This window comes from Tachysurus fulvidraco, chromosome 5 (assembly GCF_022655615.1).
Source record: "Tachysurus fulvidraco isolate hzauxx_2018 chromosome 5, HZAU_PFXX_2.0, whole genome shotgun sequence".
NCBI classification, from domain to species: domain Eukaryota; kingdom Metazoa; phylum Chordata; class Actinopteri; order Siluriformes; family Bagridae; genus Tachysurus; species Tachysurus fulvidraco.
This window is the reverse complement of record NC_062522.1, coordinates 22,915,098-22,939,486: the sequence shown is the minus strand read 5'-3', so window position 1 is coordinate 22,939,486 and position 24,389 is coordinate 22,915,098. Positions and strand designations below refer to the sequence as shown.

The window sequence follows — 24,389 nt, the reverse complement described above, 5'->3', positions numbered from 1 at the left end:
GGCCTCGCTCGAATTAAGTTTGGGCTTTATGCAGCGAAAATTTTTATGTGAAAACTTTTATAAAAGTTTATGTGCCTCCTGGAAACTGACCAAACTAACGAAGAGTTACAGTTTAGGGCCTTTCCCGGATTTTGTAGTTCTGCGAAATAAAGCCTTCGTAAACATTTCTCAAAGCTGTCGCTGTTCACTCGAATTCTGTATAATCATCGAAGCATTCAAAACATTTTCCCAGCACTAGAAAGACTGATGAGTCTAAGAATGTTCTAGGTGGGCTCTACATGCCAAGGTACTCATTTCCTGCAAAGTGTATTGCCTATTAAACCTGGTAATATACACAAGAACAGGATCGGTTACATGCTTGGCAATCCATGCATACGTGTGTGATTCAGGAATATATATACACATATAGTGTGGGTGTGTGTGTGTGCGCGTGTGTGTGTTGTTTATTCGTGATTAAAAATCCTAGTGAAAATGATTAAATGTACAAGAACGAAAAATAAGGTGAAAGAAAAATATTCAGGTTCTCGTTAAGGTGAGTAATAAAGAATTTTGATGTGTGTTATAGAAGCCATCAGACCCAAAAAAACGCTGCAGTCAGCATTTTTGTCAGTTTCATACAGTTTTGACTCATAAAGATCTTGTGTTTCTCTGCGGCTGATTTTTCCTACGGGTAAAGAGCAAGTAAAAGTGCATTTTAATTTTATTATTTCAGAACTGACTTGCAAGATGCATCATATTCTCTGTCTTGCTCAGACACACACACGCACGCACACGCACACACACACAGGCATGCCCGTTCACTTGCTCCTCCCTGTTCTTCAGATCCCCACTTATATCTTCCCACTCTTCATTTAGCTATCCCTCTCGCTTTGCCTTCTCTATTACACACCCACAGGACCTGATCCTCTCAGCTGGCTCTCTTGTTTCTCCTCCTTTCCCTCCCTCGCTCTTCTTGGCCACACTGGAGCGCGTGCACTTCTTCTTCTCCATCAGCCGGCGTCATACCGCAGCTTAAATTCCTGCTCCTCAGTGACGGTCACCCTGCTGCTTTAAACCCGCCATTACCGCGCGCCCCACCACTTTCAATTCCAGCAATTATCTGTTTAGCTATTACGAGGCATGCAATTCGACTACAAAGTGAAAATACAGCGGTGTGCACAGCTGCCGTCTAAAACTCTGTCATGCTTCCTGCCCCCCTGTCATCCCCTGTAACACCCCACCCCACACACACACACACACCCCGTCTCCTTCGTCTCCTTTTACCTCAGCTAAAACGATCTTATGATTAGAAGGAGGGACATTTGTCTAAACTGAATGACGAGCCTTGTCAGTAAACTCATTTAGCACCAGAGGCCATAGCAGGTGATTTGAATTAATGATGTTTAGCTTTTTAAACCGAAAAGATTTGTCATGTGTCACGGCGGCCTGTTGATTTACAACAGCTGCGATGATATGTTAATTGGAGCTCAATGAGTTGGAAGAACAGGGAGAACATCACTGCGGTAGGTGGGGGGAAAAAAAACAAAACGGGAGGAACGCAATAAGTTTGCGGTTACGCCTGCTTACGACTGCACTGGACAGATTTGTTGAAACTCGGTCACTCTGCGCCGGCATGCTGCAGCTCCTTCCTTTTCACCTGCGATAAACACGATCGGCCGACCCGAATGCCCGGCCACTGCTTTGACTGCCAAATATAAACTGCATGAGAGAGCATTGTGAAAGACCTGATCAAAATTCTTTTTCATACTCGGATACGCTTTGATGCTTTTATTCAAATGTCCCCCAGACACTGGCCTATAGGCATCCTGTGTTTTAGCATATGAATTAGGTGTGAAGGTGCATCTCCTATGTTAAACACAAGACACAAGACACATTGTGCTCTGGCTTTATATTCTGATCAGCTTCTATTCGGTTTGTTTCTTTTTTCTTTTTTTTTTTCTTTTACATTTTATACTCAAACCACCTACATACGAACTTATAGTGATGTAAAATGACCGGGCAGATAAAGACCTTATTTTCATACTGTAACACGAGATAACGTGTCGTACGCTGAAATCGTTTCCCTCTTGTTCGCTGTACTTGGTGAAAGGTGGAATTTAAACCCAATGTAAAACATCACCGTGACATTAAATACACAGATGTTACAGCGAGAAAAAAAAATTGGATTAAAAAAATAAAATAGTACAGAATTTTTATATATATATATATATATATATATATATATATATATATATATATATATATATATATATATATATATAACTGGAGCTAGAAAACAGGTGTGTGAAAGGGACAGCGAATAATATATACAACGGTATAAATATGCAATAATTTGCAGTAACTGTAACACACACACACACACACACACACACACACACACACAGACAAGTAAGCCAGAGACGCATCAGACAAGATTCTTTCCTCCTGCACAGTTTGATATCTCCATCCAGTGTGACTGAAGTGTCTCAGCGATTTTCTCCAAAACCGTTTCAACGTCCTTTTGTTCAGACTTTTATTGATTTGTTTCTCCTGGAAAGACAGTCCGCAACATTGATAATAAAAAGCTCCAGTTCATGCCGTGTTTTTTTTTTTTTTTTTTTTTTTTTTGAAGCGTTTCTCTGTCTAGGAGTTACAGAATACCTGTTGATGCCGAAGGCCACCGGCAGGTTTTTACTAAACATAAACAGAGCTACTCACAGAGCTATACTCAGACTGAGAGATGAATCCTATAAAATAAATAAATAAAACCCAACCCTCCTTCGCGATGATCACTACACTCCTCCTCATGATTTAATGCATCTCGACCCAGCACACATGCACAGTTCTATCAGAATGGCTGATGGGCTTCAGAGCTGACAGGTGTTTTTAAGGCTGCGCACGCTAATTATTCATTCACAGACACTCGTTTTTTTTGTTTGGTCTGCCCACAGAACGAGAAGGCTAAACTCCAAGAGCTGTAACCGAAGACGGCTTGAAGCGAGCGAGTCCTTGGAAGAAGGTAAACAAAAGATTATTTATTAGTGTGAAGCGATTCATGAGGGAAGGACAGGTAGAGTATTGAACTGGTTTAATACACAGCTCCGTCCGCACATTTTAGTGTTTCCCGCTCTGCACTAACACACTGGTGCAATTTCCTTGTTTTGTTTTTTGTCCCAGCACAGGAATAAATGATGGGTCATTGTGTTGTGTCAAGGCTTAATGGCAAACAGATAAGAAATTTCTAGCCTTCATGGCGCGCTTTTCTAGTTGCTTTTCTGTGTTTCGTGAAGATAAAAAAAAAAAATAGGTTTATTTAGTGAATTAGGAATCTTATAACACGTTCATATTTTTGCCAAAGATAGATTTATTATTTTTTTTTACCATGATCATAATGATACAGACAGTAAAACTATTACGCTTCGAGGTTCTTAATCACCACATTTTCACAAAGTTTTTCTTCTTCCTCTTTTTTTTTTTTAAAAGTATATTATCGTGGTAGTTTAATACATTTTCCTGCACATTTCAGAGTGTAACCTGATCAGACATTAAAACACCATCACTGTGATTATCTGCGTTCCATAAAATACTTAAAGGTTGAGGCCCTCGTCTTAACCCCCCCCCCCCCCCCCAAGAAGTCTCAGAATGGAACAGTCCAAAGCAAAGCAAGTGACAGACAGATTGGAATAAACCAAATTGATAAGATAGGGGTGTTCACACATCAGGGGCACAAAGTGTGACTGTGTATCAGTGTTCTGTATTACATTGCTGTCTTACTAGCTTTTCCATTCCCACGCTTCCCATGACTCTCAAACACTCATCTTCACACATGTTACCATCCTCTCGAAGTCTGCTTTCTTACTATCTGTCGCTCAGCCACACTTTCCTGCTTTCAGCCACATGCTGAAATACAACCCAGCGCTCATTTGCCTTTACCCTTCCCCATCTCTCTTTCTCATCGCGTCATTTCTCACCAGTAAGTTGTCTTAATTGTAATTTACTCCACCTGACTTTCCAGCTTCCTTACACAAACAAAGCGGACCGAACATATCGGAAGGGCGTAGAGATCAGCTGTCGGCGGGAAATGCGCCTTTGTTCGGTTCAGACGCACTGCCATAAATCACTGCTTTTTTTTTTTCTTCCCCTGCCTTTTCACTCAAGCCAACGGTTGAAGAGCAGGAAATCTGTAGCCGGAGCAGGGACTCCAGACACCACACACGCGCACACAATTACCATCCCTGTTTTTTCTTTTTTTTTTTTTTTATTCTTCCCTTCCTTTTATTTTAGTGCGGCTCACATATGGAAGCAGAGAGCCATTCATGAAGTGTGCTTGGGTTGTGGCGTGGGTACATTGTCAGAGACCGACGTCTGTTTAGTGTAAGAGCAAATTGGGTCGATTATCAAAGATGCAGGTTTGTTCTGTGTTTCATAGCTCCAGATTATTGTACGAGGATCAACATGTGTGAGCGTTTAGAAGAAGAACAGCTTCCAGGAAGGTGGAGGGAAGCACAAAGGAAACATGACTGACTGAGTGCTGTCTGTGCGTGTGTGTGTGTGTGTGTGTGTGTGTGTACTTTTCTACACATTTGTACTTTCTCATGTCGTCTTGCTTTTGTGGTGAGGTGGAATTAAAATAATTATGCTTGCTTAACCACCATGTTTATTCACAACCTGCCTCCTTCCACCTGTCTATGTACAAACACACACAAACTCACTCACTTACACTCACCCTCTCTCTCTCCCTCTCTCTCTCTTTCTCACTATTTATTTGTATTTATTTATTTTTAACACAACAGCCTTGATTACGTTTCTATAAAAGAAGCTCTGACATTAGTGCCAGCTTCCACTCAACCGATGCGCTGATATTTAATCACTACAAAAGTGGAAAAAAAATCCACTTCTAACCCTAGCAGAAGGAGCCTCAAGTGTCGGTGCTTCATAAGGCTCGGTTATTTATCCACAGCGTGACACTTGCAGGATTTCTTTCTTCGACTCCATAAAGCAGATGAAAAAGTGCGAGTAACAGGGTGTGTTTCCGCATCTCACCACTCCGTTAGACCACAGCACTCCCACACCTGTGGATTCCTGTAGCACCTCCACACAAGTCCAGTCTAAAATAAAACCCTAAAGTACAAGTGAAAACCAGGATGTAATGATTCTGGAGTTTATTTGCTCAGTACTAGAAAATGCTCCTCTTGGTGGTTATTTAATTTCCCCTCGGTGTCCCTCTGCCTTTCCTCTTAAACATGTCTCATGAACGTAGACATATAACACAACATCTACAGGGGAACATCGTCTCTTGCATGAGATTATTATTATTATTATTATTATCATTATTATTATTATTATTATTATTATTATTATTATTATTATCATTATTTTCATTATTATTATTATTTTCATTATTATTATTATTATTATCATTATTTTCATTATCATTATTTTCATTATTTTTACATATTCGTGTAGACAGTGGCTTGCTTTTATGGCAATTAGCGCTGCAGTGCTACATTTACTACTGACCTCCATGCGATGGTTGACATTTTCTTTCTTCGCAAAGAGCAAAGAAATCCTCTAAATCTTTGTTGTCTGCACCTTTGACTGTTCAGTCTACTCATTTGACACTCGCCTTCGGTTCGAATCGTCTAAACTCGACAGAAAAAAAAAGAAATGAGACATCAGACATGCGATGCCGTCCTCCATATATTCCAAAGGCAGAACCTAACCCCGATTACAGATTTATTAGTTCATGTACCAACATGCACTTTAATTAATTCTGCGTTCATAGCAAAAGGCTTGGACGCTGTCCGCGAGCGATGATGCACAGAATCTCAGTCAATGTGAAGGCCTTTTCTTTCAACTGGCTAGTTGTCTTAAGAAACATGAAAGTGAAATCCCAGCCCTAAAAAAAAAAAAAAAAACCCTGAGGAATTCTGGAGCAGATGTGCTGGGTTGTTTTTGCCTGTTTTTTAGGTGTACTCTGTATTCTGCACAACAAACATGTGCTTCGAACTGTTACGCAGGCTTAAACACGCCATTTAGCGCCCCTATGGTTTGCCCTGTTCATGTGTATATAAGGATTAAAAGTTCTGATTAAGGAAGTATTTTGTGTTTTATTAACTAAAGCTGGTTTTCTTCAGCTCTGTAGCCCAGGTGTGAACGAGTGCTGTGCGGCATTGCGTACTGCCCGGAGCTGTAGAGGTAACGCTGCCAGCTGCATGCTTCTCCTGACGAAGTGCACTGTATCTGAACTCTATGTGGCTGATTATTTTTATTCATTCTTCTAACACAAAACCTCGGCGAAACCGCTATTTAGAGCAACAACATGATTTGGTTTGCTTGTCTACTGTGCTGCTTCTTTTGGTCTTTCACCTCTGATTATATCACACAGGTCACAAACATCAGTATCGTCATATCTACTAAAAGCTTTCCACACGTTGCACAGGAGTTTTGTGCCAGATTCTCATCCCTAACCGCTGTATTCTGTATACTACTAACTTTACCGTAGAACCAATTAGGGATTAAAGTGTATACGGACTATGTTAGTCCCTTCCAGACCGTTTACTGACACGATAGGTTTGTTTGATCTGAACGTCAATTATTAACCCACAATGTTTTTCTCTACTTAACGTTCCTCTTTGGTTTCGCGTTCATGAACTGCACTATAGCTGATATTTTTGCAAACGGATTTGAAAACCACAATTTGCTGAAAGAGCAACATACATTTCAGATGAACTACACATGCATTTTGCGCCCATGATTGTTTCTGAGTACATCATGACATAACAAAAAATAACGGATAAAAACGGACTTTTCTTTTCTCCAAATTTTTTGTCTGACTAGACCTGTTTGGATGTATATATATATATATATATATATATATATATATATATATATATATATATATATATATATATATATATATATATATATATATATATTAACTATTTATTTATTTATTTATCTTTATTTTGTGCAAGCATAATTTTCGCACAGCTATGTACGCACAAAGCCCATGAAAACATGCACGAGGAATGCAATAAAGTGTAATAGAGTATATTACAATGCACTGCCAAAAAATTATGACAACTCTCTGACTTTAGCCAAATACAGCTTGTAATCCAGGAAAACTCATTAACTTTGGCATTTGTTGTTCTTTAGTTTATATTGAGCACAAAGTGCTTTCAACAAACAACATTTTAGCACTCCGGCGCCTCCGCATCTATTTGGGGAAGCAAAATCCCTTTTACGGATAAAGCACCTGGAGCAGCTGCTTATTGGAATAGACTGAATGTTATGTAAATAAACAGCTTGCATTTGAACTGTGCATGTGAAGAGCAGAGAGAGAGCAGAGAGAGAGGGAGAGACTGGAGGAGAAGGGATAATAAGGGTCAATAGAGATTTCCTATGATTATGAGATATTATAGTTATATATCGATATTATATGAATAATTATAATTTATTATATTAGCCATTCTAATTTATTAGCTTCCTAAATTATATTTTTATATAATAAATTATATTTGATTATATTTATTTTTCTTATCGTATTATAGTCCATATTCCTTTTTTTCTCTCTTCGTCTCTTCCTTCTTTTCTCTTTCTCTCTCTCATCTTCTTTCCTCTCTCTCTTTCTCTCTCTTTCTTCGCTCCTCCCTTCTCCTTCTTCTTTCTTTCTCTCCTCCTCTCTTTCTTTCTTCTCGTTCTCTCCTTTTTCTTTTCTCCTCTCTTATCTCTTTTTTCTCTCTCTCTTCTTTCTCTTTTCGATATCCCCTTCTTCCATTAGCTTCTCTCTTCTCCTTTCTCTCTCTGCCTATTCTCTTCATCCCTTCTCTCTTCTTCTCTTAATCCCTTCTCTCGGCTGACTCTTCCTCCTTGCGATCTTCTTATCTTCCATCTATTCTCTGTTTTTCTCTCTGACTCTCTCTCTTCTTATATCTTCTTCTTCTCTTTCTCTCTTCTTACTTCTCTTATATATCTCTGACAATACTCTTCCTCTCTTGCTCTTTCCTCTACTCTGCTTCTTCTCTTCCTCTACTTCTCTTTCTCTCTTCTCTTCTTCCCCTTCCTCTCTTCCTCTTCTCTTCTCTTCTTCCCGTACTCTCTTCTCTTCTATCTCTTCTTATACCTTGCCTCTCTTCATTTCATCTCGCTCGTCTTCCCTTCTCTCTTCTCTTTTTCCTCTCTCTTCTTCCCTTCTCTATTCGCTTTATATCCCTCTCTCCTAGAGAGAGAGAGAGAGAGAGAGAGAGAGCGTTCTGCATTATGAGACAGCAGCGCAGGTTGAGTTTTTAGCTAGTGTTAATTTCCCTCTAGTGTGCAGTAAGTTCAGCAGTGCTGATTGTGAAAGTGTTGGATGAGTGAAAAGGAGAAACAAGAACTTTAGATGAGGAAAGCAGATTTTTCTCCAAGCCGCCGTCTGTAATTCTTTCCGTCATCTAATTCAGTCATCTATATTTGAATGTTACGTTGTGTATCGAGCACTTTGTTTTACAAGCTAATTAGGTGCGGAGCTTTTTGTCCTCGATTCCCTCATTGTTTTTGCACAAACACGAGCCTCCTGAGCCGAGGAGCCGAAGTCATGCAATGATAAACACCATTAGGTGAAAAAGAAGTTTCCATCTCATTGCCACGGTGTTATTGTTTACTTTGCTATACGTGTCCTAATATGGTCATGTGGCTGTTTAAACACCGAGAGGGTAGAGTCTGGGGCCGGAGCAGGGGAACACAGCTCCAACTGCCACTTAGACAATAAAGACTCAATGTCACGGCTTTTCACCAGCATTGTGCTTGTGTATTAGTGAATTAGTGAATCATCACAGACATCACTCATATTCACCCTGCTCTTTCCTGGCCATGTGCTTTATTGTTGAGCTGCTGCTCTCTCTCTCTCTCTCTCTCTTCTCTCTCTGTCTCTGCTCTTTCTCTCTCTTCTCTCTCTGTCTCTTCTCTCACTCTCTCTCTGTCTGCTCTCTTTCTCTCTCTGTCTCTGTGCTCTCACTCTCTCTCTGTCTGCTCTCTCTCTCTCTCTGTCTCTGTGCTCTCTCTCTGCTGTCTCTCTCTCTTCTCTCTCTGTCTCTGCTCTCTCTCTCTTTGTCTCTGCTCTCTCTCTCTCTCTCTCTCTCTCTCTGCTCTTTCTCTCTCTCTGCACTCTCTCTGCCCCCCCTAGCTCTTTCACTATTTCTCTCTCTCTCTCTCTCTCTCTCTCTCTCTCTCTCTCTCTCTCTCTCTCTCTCTCTCTCTCTCTCTCTCTCTCTCTCTCTCTATCTATCTATCTGCTCTCTCTCTTTCATTATTTCTCTCTCTCTCTGCTCTCTCTCTGCTCTATCTGCTCTCTCTCTCTTTCTCACTCACTCTTTCTCTCTCTGCTCTCTGATCGGGCATCTTAAGCCTTTCCTAGATGACGGGTTCAGCTGCTATTTATTTATTTATTTATTTATTTATTTATTTATTTATTTATTTATTTATTTATTATTTCTCTCCAACGAATTATTACAAACTTTCGATTACCCCAAGCAGTTTTATCACACCTCACTTGTGGAAGTGCTGTAAAGCTGAAACCCTTTCCCTTTTGTTTGTGGGATAAAAATGTGGCTCACCTCTGCTCCAGAATCCTCATGGCTCTGATATTTACCCAGAGATTTCTGCACTGGCAGCTGAATGGCATTCTGGGACGTCGAGGAATGTCGGATGTCAATCTCCGTAACCTGAGATGTGTGTCAGCTACCTCATCGTATAGAACCTCATCTTTCTGAATGATTTAATAAGGCCAGTTCAAACGAAGAGCTTTTTTTTTTGTTTTTTTTTTCACCCTCGGTGTTCCAGCTTTTATTGCCGTTAACATATCGAGGGATTTTCTTTCAATGCAGAAATCTGAGCAGAATTTTAAGTGGGGAACTTCTGTATGCATGTTTGAGTTCTTGTAAACAACCGCTCCATTGGTTACTTCAGTTTGACTGAAATCTAGAATTAGCTTCTGAATATTATAGGCAGAGAAACTTCATAGGGTTTGTGCACGTTTACATAATCAGCCTTATATCTAAACAGGCGGATTTTGTGCGTATAATAAACTTGTACTGTGTGTTTTTTGTGAGTGCCTTTGCTTTAACCTAAGGGTCATCAGGCTCATGCACAAAATGCAGGCTTTCACTCCAGACCAGCAGGGAGTCCCACCTGATTCCACTTGTTTAATCACTTCGTCTTGGTCTCGCATCAGCTATCAGCAAGCCTCGTATCAATGAACACCTGCCGTCGCACCTTCCGCTTTATCCAGACTCCCGCTTTAACCCGTTAGAAGCCGTGACTGACTTCTTAAAAAATGTTTAATACCAATGTAGTAAAAAATGACAAGCATTAACGTGTGTGTGTGTGTGTGTGTGTGTGTGTGTGTGTGTGTGTGTGTGTGTGTGTGTGTGTGAAGAAAGCACTATAGAAATTGATATTAATCGAAGCAGTGGCCTTGTACTCGTCTCAGTTGCAGGTACCGTCCTTCCTGAACAAGCTCAGTAAGTGCACATTAGATAAATTCTTGTCATTTCTCAGCAGGGAGACCGACGAGACATAAGTAACCCGTATTGATTTTGACATTACAAAATTGTAAGCAATAACCGTGATAACAGTGGCTATAAAACCGTAGCACTAATTACGCTCTATTTCATGCTATCCATTAGCGAAGGCGTTTTAATTCGCCACCGATACAAAAGTTAATAGATTTCTAGACGCAGTGTAAATAACTCGTGTGTGTGTGTGTGTGGGGCACAAACGTCGGCGTCTAAGAAAGGGTTTGGCCGTGTGTTAAGCAGAAGGGTGGCGATTGCAGCACACCTCTCGGTGCCCTTAAGGAACTTGCTGTGCTGGTTGTTTGCTGATTTTTCAAGGTCAGTTTCTGAGAACGGTGGCAGCTTTTTCTTGTAAACATGTTTATGGCCACAGACGGGTAAACATGGCAAGTGTGTAGAGGTGGGGTTGAGGAAGGACCGGTTTATCCTTTATACTGTCATGTGCAAGGAGACACGTGTGTGGGGGGGGGTGTGTGTGTGTAAACGCTTGGAGAAAATTTTTACTTTTTTCCAGGCATCTGGAGCTCTGTGTGCATTCTAAAGAAACAGGAGTGTTAAAGAAGAATGCTCAAACAGCCGGCGTACATTAAATATAAATTAATGGATTGTAGTCAGACCACATCTTCAGCAGCAGCGCCGTATTGGGGTGAAAGGGGGAGGGGGGGGGGCAAAATTTATGTTGCTGGCTAGCAGGCGTGAAGGTGCATTTGGACTTAGTATCCTCTAATTAGAAGTGAGATATTAGCATTTCATAGGGATTTGCAGAGAGAAGAGTGTACCGCGGACCGCGCCGCGCCGCACACGACACCGCTTTCATTTCACTCGCTCACCTGCATGTAATGAGCGCCGTCATTAGTTGATGGAGGGGAATCTGCCCCGCGTCTACCTTGAAAGGCTCGTCATTTACATACTTCTTTAGAAACAAGATCTTTAATGGATTCCTCAATGAATAAAATGTGACTCGTTTGAATTTCGGAGAGTCTCTGATAAAGTGCACGGCTCCAGGATCGCCGGCGACAGACAAAAAGACACACGAGTTTATCCACCGTAACCTACCGCTTCACGACGAAGGAGTTTTAACACAGGAGAATATCTAGCCTGACTTAATCCAGCCCACAGAACAAGATCTGTAAAGCAGTATGAAATGCTGAGCAGTCTCAGGTAGGGATGTGTGATGGGCGGGGTTAGTGATTGTAGCGCAGAAGGTTCTACTCGATTCTGTCTGCTTGCTAGACGTCGTAGACTGGACGTGGATTTATCATGAGATAATGCTGAGAGGATTTGGAAGAGCGAGCTGGTGGATGTTTAGACCTCTTATAGACCTTTCTCTGACAGTCCGATAATAATATCGTTACTAAGGATAAACCTGTGATGGAGCTGAAAAAGTTATTTTTTTGATTTTTTTTTTTTTCCACCTTTAAGCTGATGTTTATAAGCTGCTTGATGCATCTCTCTCTCTCTCTCTCTCTCTCTCTCTCTCTCTCTCTCTCTCTCTCTCTCTCTCTCTCTCTCTCTCTCTCGCATACTTTTCCTCCAGATCAGGCATGAAGTGATTAGTGTTTTATTGATTAGCTCCCAAAGTGGCGAGTGTGGGAAATTGCACCTTTGATCAAAGCATGTTTGGGAAATGAAAGCAGAGGGTGTGAAGGCCTCTCTCTCTCTCTCTCTCTCTTCCTCTCTCTCTCTCTCTCTCTCTCTCTCTCACATACACGCACTCGCTGACACCGACTCTTACTCACAGTCACGCACACGTCAAGCAGCTGTGTCAGGAATTGTTGTCTGGGTGGCGAGTTCAAACAGAGCAGCTCGTCATTGCCCTCCGCAGTGAAAACATATTTGTTTTGCCTGTTTTCATTCCACATCTACACACACTGATTACAGCTCTTCATTAAGGAAAATTGGGTATTTGTTTTAAACTTTCACCAATCACTTTCATATGCTAATTACGCCGTAATTTAATTTGAGTCCCTGTAATGATGATGCCATTAATATGGACATAAACGATGCTGTTAAGCGGAGAGTAATCTCATTTGCATACTGTACATGCCAGTAAATTAGAGGTCTTTTTGCTGCTTGGTTTCAGCACCTAATTTTCCACTCCTCTTCACACACACTCTCTCTCTCTCTCTCTCTCTCTCTCTCTCTCTCTCTCTCTCTCTCTCTCTCTCTCTCTCTCTCTCTCTCTCTCTCTGCTTTGTGTCCAATAACAGGGCCTTTTTGTTTGATATGGAGAGCTGAAGCTCCACTCGCAGTGTGGAGCGCATAAAGAGCCCTCGTTAACACTCCTGACTGCGTCTTTCGTATTCTTAAACAGCATTCTGTACTTTATCATACATTTTACATTCTTTTCTGCTCTTCTGTTGCCACCTCTCATCTCCCTGTTTGGTTTGTTTGTTTATTTATTTATTTGTTTGTTTGTTTGTTTGTTCTCTCCACCTTTGTCTTTGCCACCCCGATGCGTGAAACATGAAAGCGCTAAAGCCACATGCTAGTTAGTCTTTCTCTCGCTGACCATCGTTTTGATCACAGTGAGCTTAGATTTGTCATACACTGCGACGCGAATCACGCCGACCGGACGAATCGCGGCACGCGATACATGTCTATCAAATTTCTTTTACCTTAGCGTGATGAGGACATCAAGGCCTTAAAGAGTACACAATAAACCCTGCATCTTAGTACCCTTGTCTGTTGTCCTGTATTCTTTTCATGGACGAAGGATTTGAAGCCCAAACGTCGAGAACATCTTTTTCTTCTACAAAACACGCTTTTGAGTCTTAACGACTCTCCAGCGGCTTTATTTCCGAGCTAGCTGTCAACAGGCACAGATTAAGTTTAGCAAAAGGTATTCTTGTTACTAAAGACTGAAAGTGAGCTCACACACACCCTTCATTTATTAGCGTTTTAGGGGCGATGATTCTCCCTTTTGTGTTGCTATAAAACGTGTCTCCTGCGAGCACGCGTCCGCATCTCTTTTGTATTTTACAGAAGTGAGCGCGCGTTTTATAGACTTCACGCCGACAACACGCTTGCCCTTCAGAGCGAATGCTTTCCTGCCATTTTGTCCCATCAAGAATATTATTTCCCCCCGCCAACCAATTTTCTCTGTTCGGCTCTAATTGGCTCCATAAATCTGGTGGTGTGGAGGAAGAGGGATGTTTCGGTGTCTCGGAGTGTAATCCTCACCCTTATTTACCAATTCATTAAGATTCATTGATGCGGGCTGGGCCGAGAGGAAATGACAGCATAAATCAGGGCTCCGGCATAATGACCCTAATCAGACGGGAATTGCACAAAATGTCATGATGAACTATGTCCTTGTGTTAGCGCCTACTGTACGTTGTCATTGGACTTGCTTTATGGGTGCAAGGCTGCTTTCTGACACTGGCTGTATTTAACACAACAAAAAAGGGCTGGGGGAGGGGGAGGGGGGGCAGCTTCCATTAAATCCTGTGTAGGATTCATACAAGCCATCACAGTGTTTAGTCCTTCAGTGTCTTTTTGCATCAGTTCAGCCCCTTAATATACGAAGTGGATGTTCTCATATTTAGATTTTTACATCCAGTGATGCCATAGCAGTGCAGATGATAAAACACCGTATCCACCTCATGGGTCGAGACAGAATTTGCGGAATTTCTAAATAGTTTTCATCTCTAATTAAAAAACAAAACAAAATGATGCTGTTACTAAAATGTTCAAAGGTGCGTGTATGTCTAGTTTTTATCATCGATTATGCGAAACGATAACAGGACTATCCGAGTTCGCATAATCCTCCACCCGTATTATGTGACTATATTATGCGTAATAATGAGGTCTTTCCCTCTCCAGGAATTTCTCCCAAATTTCATCTTGAATTTGAATTCCCATCCGTTCCCATCACACAACAGCTGCCCCAGCTGTCCCGTGTCACACAACAGCTACCACCGGGAAAGGTGAATACTAACGCCTGCTTTCTCGAAGATCTTTTCACACTGCTGTGCCACCGGGTGGGGTAACACACTATCCGCCCTCTTCCACATACGTGAGCTGATGGATACCCATGACTGGCTCGTGTCTTTATGACTGACAGGCGGAAGACGTAACGCCTTCACTCCCGTGAAATGTGAGGGTTTCTGCTCTCTTGGCTCCCGGCCACCGATTTCGATTGTGCCACTCAAGGACCCCAGATATACCCCATGCCATCCATCCATTTTCTGTGCTACTTATCCTACACAGGGTTTACATGGAGCTTGGAGTCTTGGGGAGAACATTTGTGAAACCCCCTATAACACCGGGAAGGTGTACGGTGCGAGAAAAGCAAAGTTTAGAAGAGATAAAACACAAATTACAGAGTTTTACACAGTTTTATTAGCTGTCTGTGGTCGCCCTGCTGACACGTATAGCTCATTTCTGCTATCATTCTATGTGGATCAGTTTTACTGCAGCGAGGTCACCCTTCAAATATATTGGAATTTTCTGAATACTAAAAACATGTACTGCTTGAAAATAGTTTGTTCCATAAAGGAAGTTGTTTTCTACACACACACACACGCTCACACAGCGTGTTTATTACCGAGTAAGCCGAACAATCAGGTTCACGTTAAACATTAAAAAATAACTATTCAACAGCAGATAAGCATCCTAACAAACCCGGAGTCGCATTTCCGCGTCATTATTTGTTTCTGAAGGTTAATGATTGTGTCAGGCAATCAATGGGCCTCTTTATCTCACTGCGCGAGCAATTCCAAACAAACAGCTGAGACACGGACACCTGCACCGGCCCGCCGTGTGCTATCACAATCAGCAGCGCTTTTCACAAACAACCCACTGTTCAGTATCATTAAGGTCATAGGGCAAAGCAAACAGCACCAAATCTCCCCGTGAAACTCCCTTTAACATTTCATTTTCTCGTCGTCTCCCAACATCGACACGGTGAACAGATTCCTATGTTGTAGCTACAAGTGCGTCCTGAAGTGGAAAACAATATCCCAGGTGATTTTTTTTTTTTGCACTGCAATTTGAACTAATCTTGTTTTTCTTTTCTTATTCATCGAGGAATTCCAGCAGGTTTGATGTTGCATTCCTCGCATGCTCATCTTTCGAAATGCTCCCCTATCAGTCATCGCGTGAATGTTCCCACATTGGCCGACATACTGTGCCACTATGCCACCATTCTTGTCCACCTGGTTTTAAGACAAATAGTTTCTCTGCTTCAGTTACACCTTTTTTTTTCTTTTTTTTTTTTTTAAATGATTATTTATTTCTTCCGAAATGACTTGACACCAGAGCTGTACGACTGGGTATGCTTGCCCCCCAAGACAATGCTACTAATAATATGTTCCCTGTGATACGCTGGTCTCACTGTATTAATTAGACAAAGTTCACAGAAGTTGAACTTTGCCTCGCAAGAAAACACAAGCGACGTATTTCCAAACCCCCCCCCCCCAACACCCAAAAAAAAAAAAAAAGTGCATGGGTCGTGCCCACGGGAGGGGCTCCCAGTACGAATTTCATAAAATATATGGCACAATTTTAAATAATATAGAACAATAAGCAATTTGCATGATCTCACAGGTGGCTGGAGATGGCTATTTATTTTCTTTCTTAGTGCACGTCTGTTTGACAGCTCAAATTTTACCAAATGAGCTTCAATGATGTTGACCCCCCCCCACACACACACACACACAATGCACTGTTGCTGCTACAGCAGGAGCGAACGTCCGTGTCCTTTTTGCTAGGGCGCTCTTAATCCCAAGTTGCGGGCGAACAGCAGTGATCAAAGTCGCTTGAAGGAGAGAGGCTCAGGAGTACAGAGTTAACCCGCTTGCGATTTGAGTCCCACATCCTGGACTTGCCATTCTGGTAGTGCCGCCATTAAAACTCATTAGTCCTTCTCTTATTTACATCAGTCTCTGTTGGCTGTTGTGCTAAAAATACCATGGCCTGCCTTACTTTGCTACATTCCATTATTGTCTCGTCGCCACGGGTCCCTCTCTTGCGCCGTCCCTTCGATTTGTTCGGCGGCATAGATTTATGGTAAAGAGACAAAACCTATCTCATCTCCTGAAATTATGTATCTATTTAGCCTCTCCCCTGGAGTTGCGTACCTTCATCCAGCATTTTTACTGTTTATTTCGATGAGCTTGCGGCGCGATAATAGGTCTGTATTTATATGAATCACGGCGCGCGACGTTACAGGATGTTGCGGCCCTGTTTTGTGTAGATGCGCCGTTAATACATTTGAATCTAAATTTCACGCATGAGGATCCTATTACGCACCCCTCAATGTGAAATAAATATGTGCACAGCCCCTCAGTCATTTGTTTCTTGCCTCTTCAAAATGCACATAAATGGATTTGGAAGGCTAAATGAAAAGAGTGCAGGGAGGGAGGCAGCGAGAATGACTGAGCACAGAAGAAAGAGCGATGCCTCTTGTGCACTCTACAGATGCTAAACACAAACTATGAACAATTCCCAAATCAAGCCACTTCCTAAACTCGAACCTGGCTAATGTGTCGTAAACAAGGTCTCTAGTTGTTGTTCTTCCATTCTTCATGGCCACATTGTGATTAGCTAACTGGTTTGGTGATCGATAAATAATTCAGTCTCAAATAAATTGCACAAACTAATATACATGCACGCTGATTTAGCGAAGCGCAGCTTGCACCTAAATTTTTGCTAAACACAAGTTAGAAGGGTAATGAATTGTAATTAAATTCCTTTTTAATATCAATAGCTCAGCATTTCATTGAATAATAAGGTGAGTGAGTGCCGCAGCATTTCCAACACTAAGTTCAACTCTTGGCTAAAGCAGAACAATAACCTCGTCTCGCTTGTCACCGGTGCAGCTCACCAGCAGCTGGGCTTTGCCACCGTTAATGCCTCTTCAAATGTCAGGACAACGACTGTTTGTTTGCCTGCCGTTTCTTCCCCAGCTGTTTGTTCTACAAGGGCCATGTTTACATCGACCTTGGATCTCCCAAACATATTCTCTCTCTCTCTCTCTCTCTCTCTCTCTCTCTCTCTCTCTCTCTCTCTCTCTCTCTCTCTCTCACTTCTCTCATTCCTGAAATATGCTTGCATTAAGACCTGCCCTCGGTGTCACCTATACGATCTGTTGATCATTCCACCTGGTTAATGTTAAATTGCTCTTTGGAAGAAGACGTGTTTGTTCATAAACACAAGGGGGGGGGGGGAGCCTTTTCCACCCCTCCTCTTTGTTTACCGTAACCATGGCAGCAATCTGTCATTAAACAAATAGCAGGCTTTGTTTACCAGAGCAAGTGGCCCAGCGTTGGCCCTAAAAGGGTTGGAAGCAAACACAAGAGGAGGAAAAAAAGAGAGAAAGAACAACAACAAAAAAACGGTGTGGTAACAGCGAGATGTCTTTATCTGGTTAATGAGTCTCGCACACTTTATTCAAGTCCGTCTTTACCTTTACTGTTCTTTATTCGCCCGACTCTTTCAGCCACAGAGACGCATTGAGTGCCGCTACTACACTGCTAGCGCTACCCAGCGAACGCTTAGTGAAACTGTGTTTCATGTAATCTTACAGTCAAGAGCCAAAGTTCTACATGTTTTCAACAAGGGCTCTCCGTTAGATCACCAGGTTAGCAGCACTAAAATACACAAGTCATGTACACTGAGCACACGAATGCTGAGAGCTCTTCACTACTGGTGCTAACATAAGAGCTGAGACTCGAGTCCCGTCGCTCGGGCCGGAGAGGTTTGTTTAGACGCTAAGGATCTACAAATGAGAAGAGTCCAGCTTAGAGATTAGATTAGATTAGATTCAACTTTCTTGTCATTACACATGTACAAGTACAAGGCAAGTTTGAAATGCAGTTTAGGTCTAACCAGAGTGCAATAGTAGAGATTAAGGACCGTGCGGTGGAGGCGTCATAAGACGCCGTTCTCATCGCTTTTAGGTAGAGGAGCGCGATTGTAACTTCTCCTCCTCAGGTGATACGGGATTTCCTGTAGCGTACCTGAAAGAGGAAAAAAAAACAGTAAATAGTTGTATTGAAACGTTCTTTATGCTAGACATAATAATAATAATCAAAGTATTTGGGCAGTTAATATATTAAAGATATTACAGTATTAATAATAGTTCTACTAATAATAAAGATCTCGGGCTGAGATAAATCTCCTTAAGGTCAGCTTTAATATGGGACTCCCAAGTTTCCGGACTTCCGTATAAAAGACGGCGCGATAAATAACCCGACGACGGCACAATAAATAACTCGAACATCACATTTATTAGTTTAAATGTAATAAACATGTTAGCGTAATCAAGCACCGCTCCCTTCTCTGAAAACGGAGCTTCCTTTTTTTTAATCTCTAATCAGGAGCGGCTGTGGGGTTTAAGAAGTAAGCAGGAACCGAAGCCAAATCATTAATCTGCTTTAAGGGAACACTACAGCCATAACGCCACACCAGCACTAATAGCATAGACGCGTCCAGATATCCGCCGAAGTGGAAGAAAACATAAAGCACAGCAGCGCACTCGCTCTGATCCCAGAGTCCAAAACGTATCTAGAGCTGCAGAGAGCACTGTGAGGTCGAACTGGCTGATGTGAAACTATTAGCCCTTAGAAAAAGGAATAACTAAAAATGTCCCACTAGTGACGGTCATCCCTGTGACACGAGCATGAGCAACAGTTCTGAAGGATGTGGCTACTCTCAGAGGACGTACGTGTTACTACACCTCTCCTCCCTCCAAGGGTAATAAGTGTGGTGATGCATGGGGCCAGAAATCATCTATATTCTTCTACTTTTAAATCAGTAATCAAAGATGCTTATTTATTCAGCTAATGCTTATTTTGTGATTTTATCGAAAATGTGTCATTGAACTAGAATGTGCATCGTTTATTTATTTATTTATTTTTTAACGTCTTTTAATTATTTACTTGTCAGCCTGGACAAACCAGAGAGAAAAAAATTCCCCCCAAACAACCTGGGATGCTCTCACACCTTTTTCATCGCTGTTGTGTCTACTCTATCAGCCAAGCAGAACCTACACAACCATCCAGGAGTGTCTACACAACCATCCTTTTGTGTCTTCTTATCCAGCGTATAAGAATGCTGTGCTTTTGTTGAGGTGTGCTGCTGTAAACAAGGAGCTCAGGATAGCGGAGCCTGTCGGAGCAGAAACTCTTAGACGAGGGAGGGAGCGAGGGAGGGAGACTTGCTTTCTGTTGCTCACACACATGCGTACAGTACACACACATACTAATACACACACACTTATGTTCCTAAGCACACTTGTATAGGTTTCTTATCACCGATAAGGGAAATGATTGCAGCTAAAGTGCCACGCCTACTTGTGAAGTAAGTGAAAGGTAGTTTGTAGATATGTTTTACAATCTTTGTATTTATATATATATATATATATATATATATATATATATATATATATATATATATATATATATATATATATATAAAATGTATTTCTTTTTTTAAAGTAAGATTTAAGGAATTATTAAGCTGATTTCAATGGGTCACTGGTAACTCGTGCATTAACTGCGACAGGACGTTCTGTGGTGCTTCTAGGTTAAAGAGAAATGTGTGCACGTGTCTGTTTAGGGGCTGTGTGCAAATGGTTAAAAAAAACAAAAAAACTAAACCACACACAAGCTCATATGCACACTTGTATGGGTTTCTTAATACTGATCTGGGAAATGATTACAGCTGAAGCGCTAAACTTATCAGGAAGTGAAAAGTAGTTTGTTGATATTTTTACCATTGTCTTCTCTTTTTTAAACACACACACACACACACACACACACACACACACACACACACACACACACACACACACACACAATCACTAGCTCATGATTGTTTTTGTTTTCTTGGACTCGGATGAGCTTTGGTCATATGTGACCATCATGTGACAGTGTGTGTGTGTGTGTGTGTGTGTGTGTGTGTGTGTGTGTGTGTGTGTGTGTGTGTGTGTGCATGCACAGTGCATGTGCCCTTTTACTGTACAAACAGCATTAAAGGAACTCTGTGAAAGCATCAACAAACAAAAACTTTGACCTTGCATTATCCACTGTTTGTTCCAAACACTTGTGTTTTGCAAGCAGTCTTTCTGCCCAGCGAAAGCAAGTCAACTGCTGATAGACGTCTGTTTCACACTTGACTGCTGCCTTTGTTAATCTTCTGGAATTTCCATAATGCTTGTTTTTGTTGGTCCTTTTCATAAGCCTTGACTTACTGTGTAAACAAACAGGCCTGTTTCCCATGAACCCTTTGTGTGTGTGTGTGTGTGTGTGTGTGTGTGTGTGTGTGTGTGTGTGTGTGTGTGTGTGTGTGTGTGTGTGTGTGTGTGTGTGTGTGAGAGAGAGAGAGAGAGAGCGAGAGCGAGAGAGAGAAAGTACTTTGAGAAAGAGAAGAATGATTTTGTTGTTGTTGTTGCTGTTTTTAATGACCATTTGCACACAGCCCCTAAACAGACATGTGCACCCATTTCTCTTTAACCTAGAAGCACCACAGAGCGTTCTGTCGCGGTTAATGCATTAGTTACCATTGAAATCAGCTTAATAATACAACGTCTTCATGCAGTGCTTTTATTCATATGCCGTTGTGAATATTAATGCCTTTTGCACAAGGCCGTTTCATTGCTATCTGTTTCATACTCATGATGGATAACACACTTTTGGTGGCGATATTGCGGCTTTTAAATTATTTGGTGGCATAAGTTAATGAGACGGTAGATTTATGGCTTTCATTTGTTTGTCAATTTGAAAATTAATTGGGTGTTAATTTTAGCTGGCCCTGTTCAGACAGCGGCGACACGGGCGCAGTACTTTGCATTCATTGCAGCTTTCCTTCCTTTTTAGTGTGGGTCACTAGTTCTGCATGCATTAAAACTCCAGCCCATTCTCCTGATTACTTTTTTTTATATATATATAAAGAGATGCCACTTTTTTCTTTTTGCAAAATTTACGCCTTTATCTTCTAATTATTCAAATTCCGCATGCAGCGAGTGTGTAGCCATTACTGCGCACACGTCCTTTGGAGGCTAAAGAAGGTGTCTTGCTAAGAAGAAGCCGGGTTGACGGAGACGAACGCGCAATTACGTGCGCACCAACGTTAGATGTAAAGATCTGACTCGGGTTGAATGGAAAGTGGTGAACGCCCTTTATTATTTGGATCTGTGCTCGCGTTGGTGTCGAGCCCGAGGTCGAGCGTGTGTTTGTAATTGCCATGTGGGCCTGTGTGTATTGCAGACACAGCTTTTGGCGCTCTCTCGCTCTGATCTTGTTTAGAGGATGCCATAATTGAGCATGGCCCTGGCAGCCTGGTGAGGAAGACAAGACGGGGCAACACGTACGTCAGCACGGAACAGATGACGGAGAGAAGAAGAGAAAGAAGGATAATAAGAATATGAGCAATACACAAATAAGGCAGTACATACAGCATGGAAAGAAGAAATAGGAATGATACGTTAGTAAATGCAAAGGCAGGCAACATGCATAAAGGTAACGCTGTTTGTTGTTTCCTTTTCGTGTGTTTTATGGAGCTTTATTACTGTTACCGCTGGTGTCCGTTCACTTATACGCATTGAATGTGGATACATTTAATGTTAAGGAGCACCGATTTAAAACCCTCTCAAGCTACAACAAACAACAACAATCCCTCCCTCTCACAAGGCTCTCTTGTACTTTTACTCTCGACGACAGTAAGACAGAAAAGAAATCAAACTCTTGTCAGGACTCTTATCAACCCTGCCACGCTACATGTAAGAGAAATCCTCTGTCATACACGGGGGAAACTTACTGACCAAAGCACTGACGCTCCTGACTCCTCCTTAATGTCTCCTAACAGAAAGCTTTCACATTTCTTTTTTTTATTAGAAAAGCTTTCTTTTTATTTGACGATGCAGAACTGAAGGTCTGCCGTACGAGACCCCATGTGCTGCTCCTTACTATAGGAATGGAAAGCGGTCATTTCTGTTACACTTATTGTTAGACCTTGCGATGGGAGAGTTCCTCAGTCCAAATGATATCAGTTTATCCGTATGAATTATAGATTTTTTGTTCCTAAAACCTAGCAGTGTCTAAAGAAATACTAATGACAACTGTTTTCTTCTTCTTCTTCTTCTCCTTCTCATTATTGTTGTTGTTATCATTATTATTATTATTGCTCACAAAAAGTTTAGATTAAAGTTAATAAGTTTCAAAATCAAATTGCCCTTCTGTCTTTGCTCACTTTTCTGTCCCTTTCATATATATATATATATATGTGTGTGTGTGTGTGTGTGTGTGTGTGTGTGTGTGTGTGTGTGTGTGTGTGTGTGATTCTTTGTATACAATGAAAACTACATGGTTTGGATGTATAAAGCCATACTGACACATGACGTTGATGTAATGGATACATTATAAATACATTGGCCATAAGTCTGGATTGTTTGCCACAGCTGGTGCTTATTTATGTTCCGGCTGGGATTCTGGTGTAAACTCAACAGCTGCGATACAAATGTTTGCAGTACAGTTTGATTTGGGACGAATTTCGGCGAGAGCTGTCAACCATTAAAAAGCCATCGAGGCAGCGGTTCTTCTGGGAGCCATCCGAGTAAATATATCCATTTCAGCCCCGAATGTGTTTTGTTTGCGAGCGAGCGTGTTTTCTTGGGCTCCTCTGCCGAGTCTTGCACTGGGGTCATGTTCCCATCCTTTACTTTCCCCTTCCTTTCTTTTTCTTTCTTTCTTCCCTCTCCTACTTTCCCCTCCTGAAAGAAACCCAGAAACAGAAAGAAGCCTTCGATAACTCACCACCTGCACTTTTTTTTTTTTTTTCGGTTTGAATGCTCACGGAAATGTCATCTCTAGAGGATCTAAGCAGTTTGTCACCATGTGGGAACACGTGTTTGTGTGTGTGAGAGAGGCTCTCTCTGTATGGCTGTGGGTGGAAACCATCAGGCTAGAAAGCAAACAAACAAGTCCAGTCCAGCTAGGAAGCGACAAGGAAAATCTAGCAGAAGAGTCGAATTGAGTTTGGTCACTTTAGCCTGCTGTTTTACCCCCACCACTTTATTTTAACAGCTGCTTCTTTTTCCGTATCCTTTCATCACAGGCCTTTAAGTCATGATGCAAGAAGCGGGAACAGCGGAGGCCACGAGCAACGGAACAGCCAAACAGAACGGGGTGGCAGCTGAACTCGGGCTTCGAGACATACGGTCCAAGAGTGCCACACCTTCCTCTGACATCACAGCCACTAACCTCATGACCCTTCAGCAGCAACAGGTAGTTGTGATTCATCTTCTCTCTCACACACACACACACACACACACACACACACACACACACACACACACACACACACACACACACACACACACACACGGGTGAAGGTTTTTGATCATCCAGGCGATTCATTCAGTCATAGACACTCTCTCTCACCTGTCCTTTAGTAAGCCATGTCATCGAGCATATCCCTCCGCCTCCTTTTAAGTGCTTATTAATATTTAATCCCCCTCCTTCTCCAAGCACATAAACACATTATTATTATTATTATTTATGTATACTGGAGGTGTCCTGAATATTTAAAACACTTTAAAGTGCTCTTTTGGCAATTGTGTGTTTTCTTGCTGACGTGTTTATCCTAGAACACATTCCAGTAAAATAGTGTGCAGAAATGTTCTCGGACAAACGCACATCTGACACCACGCGTCATCAACATAACGTGAGCTGCCTGTCCAACCAGGCACTCTGGCCTTTTTAGACCCGCCCCAGAAATGTTGTCCTGTCACCACAGCTTTTTGTGTTGGCGTGAGCGTCAGCCCGCGACAGTGCAGGCACTTGAAAAGATCAGTAAGCCGCATGCTAGCTGTGCCCCAGGGGCTGATGGTAGTTATTGTCAGCGGTTGTT

The 24,389-nt window shown here is 41.8% G+C and overlaps 1 protein-coding gene across 23 annotated transcripts in view; it reads left to right on the top strand.

The window, feature by feature from the left end:
• foxp1b (forkhead box P1b) overlaps positions 1 to 24,389 on the top strand; it is a 169,578-nt gene that overhangs the window by 50,213 nt on the left and 94,976 nt on the right. For 22 of the 23 annotated variants that reach the window (XM_047814355.1, XM_027146613.2, XM_047814356.1 and 19 more), the window contains 2 exons: positions 2,931 to 2,998; positions 23,595 to 23,764. In XM_047814355.1, the coding sequence (XP_047670311.1) occupies positions 23,606 to 23,764 (159 nt within the window). In that variant the 5' untranslated portion in view covers positions 2,931 to 2,998; positions 23,595 to 23,605. The remainder of the gene's footprint in view (positions 1 to 2,930; positions 2,999 to 23,594; positions 23,765 to 24,389) is intronic. The other variant, XM_047814354.1, reaches the window with a different exon arrangement.